Below are 12,120 nucleotides of genomic sequence, written 5' to 3'. Positions count from 1 at the left end.
TCACTATTTGTTAGCCTTGTGTCACCCCTCAAGGGACTATACTTCCCCAAACGCCCTCCCATGAGCCCTCAGCCAGACATCTAGATTTCAATGCCCTCCTCCTGCCTCCATTTTGCCATCTATGAAATGGGGACAAAAGCAGTGCCCGTCACCTAGGGCTGTTATGATTCACACAGTGAGCTTGTTTGCAGCAGCCGACACCATGTCTGGCCGGGAGCAGGGGCACAGCTTCCCTCACTGTGGGTTTATTACTCATCAGTCTACACCCAGGCGTCACCCAGCCCACAGCAGGTGCCTAATGAGTGCCGCACTGCTCACTCGGGGAAGGTGCAAGGAAGTGGACAAAACATGAGAAGACGGGACGTGCTGGGTGGCGGTTCTCAGACGGCAGCCCCAAGGGTCATCCAGAGTGTCGTGTGGGGTGGTGATTTGAACCCAGGATCTGGAGGTCTGTGAGCTGGGGCAGAACCCTGGATCCACCTCTGGGTGCTGTGAGACCCTGGGCACAATAGGCCTCAGTGACCCCTCGTCACCTGGTACCCCGACTCAGGGTGTGAAAATGAAAGACACCATGAGGACTCGGCCTGGACCCCAGGAAGTGTCCCTGCCTGGTGGCCTCATGGGAAGTGACAGTGGCACTTTCTCCTAACCTTACACAGCTGGGAAAGGAGTCCAGGTGTTGCGAGGGCCACTGTAGGGCGCCAGGCAGACCTCCAGGAATCCTGTTCCAGAGAACAGCGGGGCATCTCACAGCTGAGCGGACCAGCTGGCCCTGCGACTGGTCCCAGAAGCCCCCACACCAGGCAAGGCAGATGCTGATTAGAATTGAGTCCCCTGGCTCAGGCAGAGCCCAGGCCAAAGCGGTGGGCGGAGCACCCTGCTCTCCCTCCTTCGTACTCCCAGTCCAGTCCAACGCGCCCCCCCACCTCACCTCCCTGGAACCCCTCATCCCTGCCGTCCTCCTTGTTCCAATTCTGCCCACACCCAGCGCTCATGCCTGAACTATGACCACAGCCTCCGTAAGGCCTCCCTGACTCCAGCCTCAAGGCCAACGTGCCCCTTCTGTACCCTCTGTGCCCCAGGGCTCCTTCCTTCAAAATCTTCCAGCAGCTCCCAGTGCCTCAACTCCTGACAGGCAGTTAACTCCTGACAGTTAGTACAGCAGCTGTGACCACAGCCTCAAAGATACAGATTTAACCCGGACACCCTAACACCCGCACACACACTGCTGAAGGAGCCACTTGGTCTCTCAATAAAAGAGGTTGACACACCTCAGTCTTCCTACCTGCAGGATGGGACTGTTCTTAGCACATACCTCCTAGGTCTGATGTTAAGATGAAATGAGGTTAACAAATGTAAAGGCTCTAGTAAATTCCTCCCCAGTTAGAGCTGCTGTAATTTTTAGGGCAATTAGTATCTCCACTTTCCTGAACTGGCCCCAGCTTGCAGCCTCCCATGCTGCCACTATCCCTAGCTAACCTTCCGCCCTGGACCAGCCTGGACCAGCCCTGGCCTGGCCCCTGCTCTTCCTGCCACACCTCCCTCTCCAACATTCCCCACCTGGAACCCACTCATCCCAAAGCTGCCCACCCACAGAAGAGGACCTGGAGGAGGAACGGGGTGGGAGACAGAATCCGAAAGAGGACAAGAGAAGAGGCAGACAGCAGCCAAAGGACTGAGGCGGGACAGGAAGTGACTGGATTCTAGGGGTGGGTGGGGTGATGACTGGAGAGGATGGGGTTTCACAATGGGTAGGAGGGGGCTCCAGGGAGCAGCAGGGGCACAGGTGGCCACGGGACCACCAGGAGCGCAGCCTCTGGGAGCTGCACACAGAATCAGCGACTGGAGGTTGGCAGAAGGAAGGCAAAGGCGGCCAGGAGGCTAGCCTCGCCCCCTGAGTACAGCAAACCAGGAAGGTCCTTCCCAGAGTGTCACAGCTCCACCTCCTCCACTGCCAGGACAGAGCTGGCCCTTCTCAGCTGCCCCCCATAGTGCCTGCTCAAAACCACTGCCCCCGGGGGGACCCTGATCCAGGCCTGCGGTCTCAGACCTCTGAGCCAGTCCCCAGCTCTGTCCACTTTCACAGCCTCTTTCTCCTGACAGCTTAGAAGACACAGCCTACCTGCCCCTCCTCACTCCGCTCTGCCCCCTGACCCTGGCCCACTCAGTTCTCTGGACTGGTAGCCACAACAGCCTGCCCACTGCAGGGCCAGGCTCAGATTGAAACAGATTTGAAGCGGGGGGGTGGGAAGGGTGGGCACTGTCTGGGTGTAGAAAAAAACACTCAAAACCCCCAGGGGCTTTCTGCCCTGTCTCGGCTCAGAGCGATAACCCAGGGGACAGTGAGGACCCATGGCCTTGGAGGTCACCCCAGGCTGTCCCAACATACCCCCTTGGCTCTCCTGTGGACCCCGCAGCCCCCTCTGAGGCAGGCAATGCTCTGCCAGCCACCTCATTCTAGGTACAGCGTCACAGGTGCCAAGAGGAAGTTGAGGCTCCGAGGTGGGGGGGTGGTCTGTCCCAGGCCTCAGCAAAGTGGGACCCTCCTTCCAGCAGCAGGTAGGTCACTATCCCCAAACCCCAGCCGGTGAACAAACACTTCCTTTCCCGGCGCTCACAGCCCCGTGCCCCAAACCACATAGATGTCACTGCCTCCTGTGACATCACAGCACGACATGGTGGAAAAAGATCGTGGGCCTCAAAGAAGCGGGCCCCAGGCTGGGACCCAGCATTGCTGGCGTCAGCAGCTCTGTAGACAGGGAGAGACGCCCTCCCCACCACAGGTGCCCAAGCACCTGACACGGGACCTACAGGACACAACCTTCCTCCTGTGGCCTTGAAGTTGCTCAGTCAAGAGCTAAGGGACAGAGAGGCAGGAGAGCCTCCACCCACCCTGGCTGCCCAAGGTCTCCTGCACGGTTTTCAGGCAAGCTGACCGGTGCCTCGGCTTCTGGTGCCCCTGCAGCTAAGCCTCGGATGTAATTATGGCCAGAGGAGGTGGGCTTGAAGTCAGCAAGAAGGACAAAAGCAGGACAGCCATTATGGTTGCAGTGGGGAATGCTGGCCTCTCTGGAGAAGCCTGGGGCAGCTGAGCTTTTGTTAAGTCCACCCAGTGTGTCTCAGTTCCGGAAAGGCACTGGGACCAAGTCCAAGAGCTGGTAGGCTTATAAACAGGGGGGGCTAGGCTGGAGAGGTTAAGCCGCCAGAGCAAGCTCACAAAGCAAGGGACGGTGCTCAGGTGGGGAGTGCTGGTCTTCCAAGCCTCCTTTCTCAGAACACAGCAGTCCTGGAAGGTGCCTGCAGGTAGGGGATGGACATCACAACTTCAGAAGGGAGACCTCTCCCCAGACTTCTCCTACCTGGGGTCTCAGGAAAAGGGTAGAGATAGGCAAGGTTCCAGAGACTTCCTGGTGCCTGCCTATGTCCATCAAGCAGGTGGACGGACTGAGGTAGCCAATCTATACCTCCAAATCTCTCGGCCTACCCATGTGGCACCTGTCACTCCCTCAGAGGGACAGGGACAGGGAGTGATGTCTTGGGTTCCTGACCGCAGTCCTGGCCACAGCATGGGGTCCCATGTCTAGCCAGCTGAGCAGGGTATGAGGAAGACATTAGGACAACCAGAAATCCAGAAAGGTAGGCAGGAAGCTGTTCTCATGGGGTGTTGGACAGCAAAGCCACTGGGCCCAGAACTCCAGACCTCCCAGGCATGTTTCAGAGCCTGTGGCCTGAGAGTCTCACGCCACGCTGCATCCCGACCCCAGCTGGTGCAGGCTGCACTAGTCCCGTGACCCAAATGGCCCTGCCAGGCCTGCACAACCACAGTGCCTCCAACCACTGCCTGTGGGCCCCACAGCTTGCACAACACCCACAGTCCTTAAACACCCAGTGATAGCGGGAGGTGTTTGGTCCCACCCTGCCAACCCAGAAGGTCCCACGGGTGGGGTCACTCAGCCCGCTAACAGCAGAGGCTGGACCTTCCCTGAAGCCACCGACACTACTTCCCTGTGTTCCCAAGAGTGGCCAGACCTCAGGCTTGCCACTTGGTTTCTGTTCACCCCAGGGCACCCCTCTCCACCCTCCCCGAGCCCCAACTTCCTTCCATGCTTGCTTCCGGAAAAATCACACTCCTAGTGGGACCGGAGTCACTGCCAGTGGGTAGCCCTGTCACAAGCCAGGGTGGAGGTCTGGGGGCGGTTACCATGGGGAATATAGCAGGCAGAAAACAAACCCAAAGAAGGGGGCAAGTCAGGCCCAGCTCTGCCCTTACCAGCCTTTCCAACCCTTGCACCTTCTTACCACTGCAGAGGTCCATGCACCTGCTCGAACACCTGCCCAGAGTCTTTTGAACATCTGCTTAAGTGCCAAGCACTATCCTAGTACAGCGACTCTCAAACCATTTCCTCCCCCTCAGAGGAACATTCAGTCACATCTCAAGATAGTTTCCATGGTCCCAGCCTAAGGGGAATGCTCCCCACACCTGGGGTGTAGCGACCACCCCACCAGCACAGGACGGCTGCAGACAGACAGGCGGACATCCCAAACATCAACAGTGCTGACCCTGAGACCCCGTCCTAGGCGATGAGTCCACAGTAGTGAATGAGTGCCTCCCCTGACCATGCTTACACTGCTGGAGGGCAGGCGATCAGAGTGAAGGACAGGGCAGGGTGGGGGGCACACACAGGGACATCTGGCAGGTCAGGGCCACAGTAGCCAGCAGGCAGCTTGCACAGGCAGGGTGCTCCCTTTGATCAGAAGGAAGTGAGAAAACAGGACCAGGACAATATTGTGGGAGGGAATCTCGAGGAAATGGGGAAAGCCGGTGCAAAGGTCCGGAGGCAGATACACCTGCAGCACACCTGAGGAACAGGAAAGCAGGCAGCACAGCATAAAAGCAAGAACCAGCCGGTGTGGAGTTGAATACAACACACACACACACACACACACACACACACACACACACACACACACACACAAAGCATGTGCCACAGCTGGTCGTAAAACTCCCCCTACCTTCCCCACTTCCCCTCCCCAGCCATCCTGGCTCCTTCTCTAGAAAACACAGGATGTCAAGACCCTAGAGAGTGGTCATGCCACGGGAAGCCACTGGACAACAGCCACAACTCTGTCCACACAGGCAGCCCCTAGTCTCTCACCCTGCCCAGCCCTGGGCACCGAGCAGGTTGGGGAACATACTCTTGTCAGCCACAGGGAAAGCACCACGGCACAAGCCCAGCCAAACACTAAGGTCTCACAACCACTTGGCAGGGTGGCTGCTGGAGGGCTCTTGGTTATCTGGCATCCTCAGAGCTGGGCACTCAGCGGGGTTTGCTATGGGTACCTACAAGCACTGGGGCAACGAGCGACCGGACAGGAGGCACTGCATCAGCATGTCTGGCCACCTGCTTGCTGCCTCTGAAGGACCACAGCTGCAGTTAGCACACAGGATGCCTGAGAATGGAGTAGGAAGTGTGGAGAGGATGGAAGAGTACCCAGGGCCAGCAGGTACTCTAGGTCTCCCCTAACCTGCCCTCAGACCCTTGCATGACAAGGCCAGTAGCAGCCCCCTTGGTCCCAGGACTCATAGGAGTAGACAGGCCAAAGCTGCCAAGTGGGCCCTGCCCATTCCCATCAGAGGGCACCGAGTGCTCACACATGCCTGGCATTTCATGATGGAATGAATGAATGAAAGAACAATGCATGACGCCAATAGAGTTGCTAAAGGGTGCAAAGGCCCAGGTAGCAAGGTGGGTCTGCTGCCCCTGCCACCCATTCACTTTTCTTCTTGCAGCTCAATCAAGTGGCACCAAGGTGACTGTGCACCTGCTGGTTAAGAACGTAGCGGGGACACAGAAGGGGGGTGGTGAAAAGAACTGCAAAATAGACCAACTTGAATTCAAATGCCTGCTCTGGGCCCCCAGCTCCAGGATCCTTGAAGCACCATAACTTCTCAAACCTCAGCCTCCACATCTCTAAGTGGGAACAGCATCACCCAGCTTTTAGGACCGCCTGTAAGGGACAGGGATGTTCAGCAGCAAGGCCTGGCACTAAGTGGAGCTATAGTGGAGGAGCCCATAGTGCGGGCCCCCAAGGCTCTTTCCCCTTTGATGGGATAGGACAGAAGCAGGTGGAGAAGCAGGGCTTCACACTTGCCCAGCCAGGGTTCCAGGGAAGGGCAAAGCCAGCCAGGAGAAGGAGGAGTTCCCAGCAGAAGGACGGAGTAAGGAGTGCACCATGAGGGGGGCACAGTGTGGGCACTGATAGGGTCCACAGGGGCACCATGACCATGGGGAGGAGGGAGGAAGCACCCACACCTCCTTCTAGCCCAGGATACCTGGGGTGGCTTCAACTTCAGCCACAGGAAGCAGACCTCCCCAGCAGCAGGAAGTGTGTGTGAGGGTCTCTGTGGATAGCAGCCCAGCCGCGAGGCTACAGCACCCAGTCCTGGCAGAGGGGACCCGGAGCTGGCTGGCGCTGGCCACCAGAGGAAGGAAGGCAGAAGGGAAACCCCTCAGACACCCAGGACTGTGGCCAGGGTTCCTGGATGTACCCACACAGGCTCTACAGGGCTGGGGGGAGAGAGAGTCCCCTGGGGCCCAGCTCCCCTGGCTTGTGGCCTTGGACGGCAACCTCCAACTGGAGGAAGATTTAGCCCTACATCCTGCCAGGACACTCAGGTTTCTCTGTGCCTCACTGGTCCTTCTCTATCGAATGGGGTGAGCCTGAGTCAAGAAACCACGGTGACCATCAAAAAGCAACAACGAAAAAAGCAAAAAAAGCGAAGGACCCAAGGCCTCTGCACAGCTAGCCTTGATCGGAGGTGGTGGCCACGCTGGGGCCCCCAGCACTCACCGAGGGGTTGCTCCCTGAGCCCCGGCTCTCTCAGCTCTCCGGGGGGGCTGCACCACGCGGCCTCCCTCCCTGCCCTACACGCACAGATCTCATCCAGGACAGATCCTAGGCAGGGGCAAGGAGGAGGCGACCCAACGGCGCCTTCATCAGGCGCTTACTCAACAACTTCCCGGCTCTCTCAAGCACGTTTCTAGGAAAAGAGGACAACCCAGCAGGACAGGAGAGGATACCCGGAGTGGCCCAGCCCCGTCCCCGAGGGAGGGACGGTCGCGGCGGCCGCAGGAAGAGGGGTCCCGCGTCAGTCATTCCACCTTCCTCACCACGCAAGCCCTCGCCCACGCTCTCTGGGGAACCCGGGTGCGTCCAGGACCCGCGGGGCGGCAGGGCCCGAGTTCCTCCCTGCGCGTGAGGACAAGGCCAAGTGTCTCCCCCGTGGGTTCCTAGGGGCGCGCGCTGCGCATCTCGGGGGGACGAGGAGCTGCGCACTCGCTGAGATGTCCCACCTGGGTGGGCATGCCGTGCCCGGCGGCCCAGAGCTGCAGTCCGACGGCCAGAGCGGCCCACAGGGCGACGGGTGCCATGGGTGCAGGAGGCGGTGGCCAAGCTCCGCGGAGTCCGGCGGTGCCTGCCCCGGCGCGCTGGCGCCTTCCCCCACCCTGGTTCGACGCGCCCCGACGCAGCCTCCGACTGAAACAGAAAGCGGGCGCGGGCTGTAAGCCGGGCTCGGGCGGCGGGGCGGGGCCGAGGTGGCTGGGCGGGGCCGGGTGGGAGGGACCGGGCTTGCGGACCTCTGGACACGCCCCTTCCCGGCTCTCCGGTCAACCTGGCCAGCACCTGAGCCGGCCCTGGCGGCGCGCCGCCGGTGAGAGCGATGGAATGAAGCGGAGGAGCCACGCCTCGGACAGGAGGACACGCACCACCTGCCTCCCACCACCTGCCTCCCAAACCCTGTGGACCAGGATGATCGCCCCCCCAAAGCTGACCGCACTCTGGGCTCTAAAGTCTGACCGCCTGGGTCTGGATCTCTGCCCTGGCCTCTTGGAGTTATTCTGAAAATTAAAAAAGTATAGAATAGGGGCGGACGCAACAGCCTAGTGGCTAAATCCTCGCCTTGCACGTGCCAGGATCCCATATGGACATTGGTTCTAATCCCCGCTGCCCCACTTCCCATCCCTCTCCCTGCTTGTTGCCTGAGCGAGCTGTGGAGGACGGCCCAAAGCCTTGGTACCCCGCGCCCATGTGGGAGACCTAGAGAAGGTTCCTGGCTCCTGGCTTTGGATCAGTTCAGCTCTGGCCGTTGTGACCACTTGGGGTGTGAACCAGTGGACAAAAGATCATTCTGTCTTTCTGTCCTCTGCAAATCTGCCTTTCCAATAAAAATAAATAGATTTTTTTTTTTTAGAAAGTGTGGAATATACATCATATAAGGCATTTCCAACAGTTGGTGGAAAAATGGAATTGAGAAACTGGGGGACCAGCGTTATGGCACAGCGAGTTAAGCTGCTTCCTGACATGCCAGCATCCCATATAAACAGGTTCTATTCCCAGCTGCTCCACTTCCAATCCATTTTCCTGCTAATGTACCTGGAAGGCAGCAGAAGATGGTTGAAGTGCTTGGGCCCCTTACCTGTTGGGGAGACTCCGTGGTGTTCAGATTCTTGATTTTCACCATGGAGCCCCAACCTAGCCCTTGCTGCCGATTGGGGAATAAACCAACAAACGCAAGATTCTCTCTTTGTAATTTACTCTGCCTTTCAAATACATCTTTGTGTGTGTGTGTGTGCAAAAAAAATGTTGTGATCCTGATAATATGCATTTTCATGAGCTTTTGGGAGAAGTTGGGAATTACTTAATCATTAGTTCATACGTATTAAATTAGAATGAGTCGTTATTACTGTTTATTATCCTGTTTATCCATTTGTTCTTAAACATTCCTCAACTCCTTCTCAGAGTGAGCCTGACCCTGTGCTGTTGAAGCTGGGAGAGAGAACGCTATGCCAGAAGCCTGGGAGGGGTGACTCCGACTTCAGCCCAAGGACTGGCTCACCTGGGGGCTACGGCCTGAGCACCTGCTACAGCTGCCCTGTGCTCCCCATCCCACTTCGAGGGCCATCAGATGTCTCCTGGCCCTGCAACCTGGAGGAGGACATCTCTGAGGGGTGGTGTGGGCAGGGCAGGCAGGTTGTCTGCAGGGGGGCAGTGGACCCGGGTCCTGGCCTTCAGCCCCCAGGGTGTGGACAGCAAGGATGGTGTTTCTAGGTGCTGAGTGAGAAGCAGGGAAGTTATCTTGGGGAATGGAAAGTCCCCCCTCCTGGTCAGGAGCCTGGGAAATTACCTGGTGCCCACAAGTTTCTGGGACTCCAGCATGCGGAGGGTGTGGCTAGCCCAACCCCCAGCCTAGGCTCTGCAGAAGGTCAGAGTGAGAGTGAGCGGGAGCTGGCCTGTACAGGTCCCCGCCTGCAGCAGCTGGAGGCAGGTCAGCAGTGAGATGTCACCTGATGGACATCAGGGGCAGGTGTTCTCTAGAAGTCTCCTGCCATGCCTCCGAGCCCGTGGAGCCTGCCACCTCCTGCCCTCCCACCTGTCCCCCTGCCAGCTTCCCCCCACCTCCGCAACCCGGGAGGTGAATGGCACCATCCTTCCCCAAGGCGTGGCCATGCTGCTATAGTCCAGAACAGGCTGTTTGCTATTACCAACAACACAACACCACCGGGATCCCATATGGGTGTGCTAGAAGGTTCTAGAGAAGAGGTGGGTCTTGACTTGTGGTTCTGGTGGTCAAAGGGTGCATCTGGTGAGCGCGCCTCCATGTTGGTGCAAGGCATCTTTATCAAATTTCTCAAGTAGTCCTGGAGCCCTCTGGGGTCAGGCCCAGGGTGAGGGCTCCGGGAAAAGGCCCCAGTGTCCAGTGGCAGGGGACCTTTTGGGAGTCTTGGCTCAGGTCTACTCTTTCTAGAAGCACATGATGGTTGGGGGCCGGGGATGTTCTTTGCACCCATAGCTCCCTAGCCACCCTCCCCCCGAAGAGCTCCCGTATAAACGGTGGTCTTCCAACTGCTCCTTCTGAGGCCACCTCCCCAACAGGAAGCACCTCTCCTTTTGAAAGGTTTAATTATTTTGATTGATTAGAAAGTGAGATTTACAGAGAGAAGGAGCTATGGGAAGATCTTCTGACCCCTAGTTCACTCACTAAGTGGCTGCAGCAGCCGGAGCTGAGCTAGCTTCTTCTGGGTCTCAGACCATAGGTAGGGAGCTGGATGGGAAGTGGAGCAGCTCAGACTGGAACCAGCACCCATATGGGATCCCAGCATGTGCAAGGCGAGGACGTTAGCCACTAGGCTACCGTGCCGAGCCCAGGAAGCTGCTTTTGGTGGAGAGAGCTCTCAGCTGGCTCCCCCCAGGGGTGCCCAGTTTTTTCCCCTTTGCTGTCTCCCTCCAAAGATGTCCTTCCCTGAATACTCCTATGTGTGCCTATTCAGGGGTGCTGAGGACTCCCTTCTGTGTGACAGCCCCTAAACTCTTGAGCCACAGAGCACCCCAGTTGGACCCTTGCCCCATCCTCCTCCTGAGAAGGGAACATAGCGGCCTCTGCTTCCCAGGACCCTTCCTCACGCCTTCTCCAGCACATGGCCTGTGTAGGCTGGGCACATGTGGTGGCAAATTCTGACTGAACTCTTTTGTCTCTCAGCATGGCCTGAACAGGTAGTTTGGAGCTAACTTTCATCTAAGGATGGGGATTGAGCTTGACACCCACCCTGCTGTACCTATACCTCCCAATGGGGTATCCGGGGAAACTCAATCACCACAGAGGTCTTTCCTTTACCGTCTGCCACAGCCTAGGCCACATGACCCCTTTCCTGTCCTCACTTGGGGTTACTGAGCTCCACCTGCCCAAATCTGTGTCCACACAGCATCCTCTGCCTGGGGTCCTCCCTTGCTTGCTTGACCACATGTCTGTTCTTCCAGTCCCAGCCTCACTCTGTCCACTGTGAAGCTGTCTTTGACAGGGCAGGCTAGCATGGGCCTCCCATAGACTGTTACTCTCTCTGCTTGCTATTACTAGTTACATGACCCCGACCTCTCTTAAAGACAGAGTTCCAGGTCAAGGCAGGTAGTGCTGGGTTACAGACCTGTGGGCCATAGTCCTGTGGACCATAGTCCTGTCTCTGCTGGATATCTGCCCATCACCCATTCACAGAGCAAGTGGGACTGGGGACGTAAGATGCAGAACTTGGAAGCCCAGGCTGGGGGTAGCCAAGACTTGGGAGTGATGGGGCTGGACTAGGTAGGTACTTGAGACTGGACACTGCCTTCCTTCCACACATCCATTCATCTTTCAGCCAACAGCCAAGAAAACCAGCTCAGCCAGACTGCTACTCACACTGCAAGATATAGGATCTTCAATGGCAGGGGACCTTCCAGAACCACGACTGCAGCGTCTGCCAGCCTCAGCATCATCTGGAAGGCTCACTGCACAGGTAGATTTCTGAGCCCCTTGCCCACATTGATGGAGGGCCTGACCTGACCTTTGAATGAGCCTCCGGTGACTGAGAACTTCTTGAGAAAGCTACAGGGCTTGGGTGGGACAGGAGCTGTGACCCAGGACAGTTTGGAGGGCTGAGTTGTGGCTGAGCTGGGAGGAGCTGCGTACAGTGTAGCTCAGGCCTCCCAGGTGCATCTGGTCCAGGATCTGAGGATCCCGGGGTTCCCATGTTTCAGGAGTGGCTTGGGTAGCAGAAGAAATCTCCCACCCAGCCTGGCCCATAGCCATAGCAAGCAACTTGTATTGCTTATCTCAGAACCCCAAATGCTTTGATGTCTCATGTCCTAAAATCAGGAACAGGAAGCCACGCTTGGTGTAAGCCACAACTTTGCAACTGCCTCTCCATCTGCTCCTCCAATTTGCCCTCCTGCCTTCCAAGAGGCCCCCAGCTTGAATTGAGCCCACCGCAGTCACACTGCAGGCTGGGCAGGAGGTTCTGCAAAGCACTCCACAGCTCCTCCCATTCCGTCTATCTCCAGGACCCAGGCATGCAGTGGCCAGCCCGGTCTTCCAGGAGGACCCCCAGGAAATGTGGAGAAGGAAACCAGCAAGGCCTCCTCCAAGCTGTCTTCTTCCCTTGCTCCAGCAAAACCTCCTTCTCTTCCTTGCCTCTTGCCAGCACCCAAGCACAGCTCAGCCCCAGTTCCCCTGCAGAAGAGCAAGGCAGGCAGCCAGCAGAGACTCAAGGGAATCCCCATTCCAGTCCCTCTCCCTGTGTGACCTTG

General features: G+C 57.7%; 1 protein-coding gene across 1 annotated transcript in view; it reads right to left on the bottom strand.

The window, feature by feature from the left end:
- TNFRSF1B (TNF receptor superfamily member 1B) overlaps nucleotides 1-7,540 on the bottom strand; it is a 28,884-nt gene extending 21,344 nt beyond the window's left edge. Inside the window, exon 1 of the mRNA XM_040987934.1 lies at nucleotides 7,356-7,540. Within this exon, the coding sequence (XP_040843868.1) occupies nucleotides 7,356-7,433 (78 nt within the window). The 5' untranslated portion in view covers nucleotides 7,434-7,540. The remainder of the gene's footprint in view (nucleotides 1-7,355) is intronic.
- Between the last annotated feature and the right edge of the window lie 4,580 nt (nucleotides 7,541-12,120).

Source organism: Ochotona curzoniae, unplaced genomic scaffold, assembly GCF_017591425.1.
Source record: "Ochotona curzoniae isolate NIBS_2020 unplaced genomic scaffold, NIBS_Ocur_1.0 contig_4792, whole genome shotgun sequence".
In the NCBI taxonomy this organism is placed as follows: Eukaryota; Metazoa; Chordata; class Mammalia; order Lagomorpha; family Ochotonidae; genus Ochotona; species Ochotona curzoniae.
Note: the sequence above shows the minus strand (reverse complement) of the source record. Positions and strands in the feature narration are given on the sequence as shown.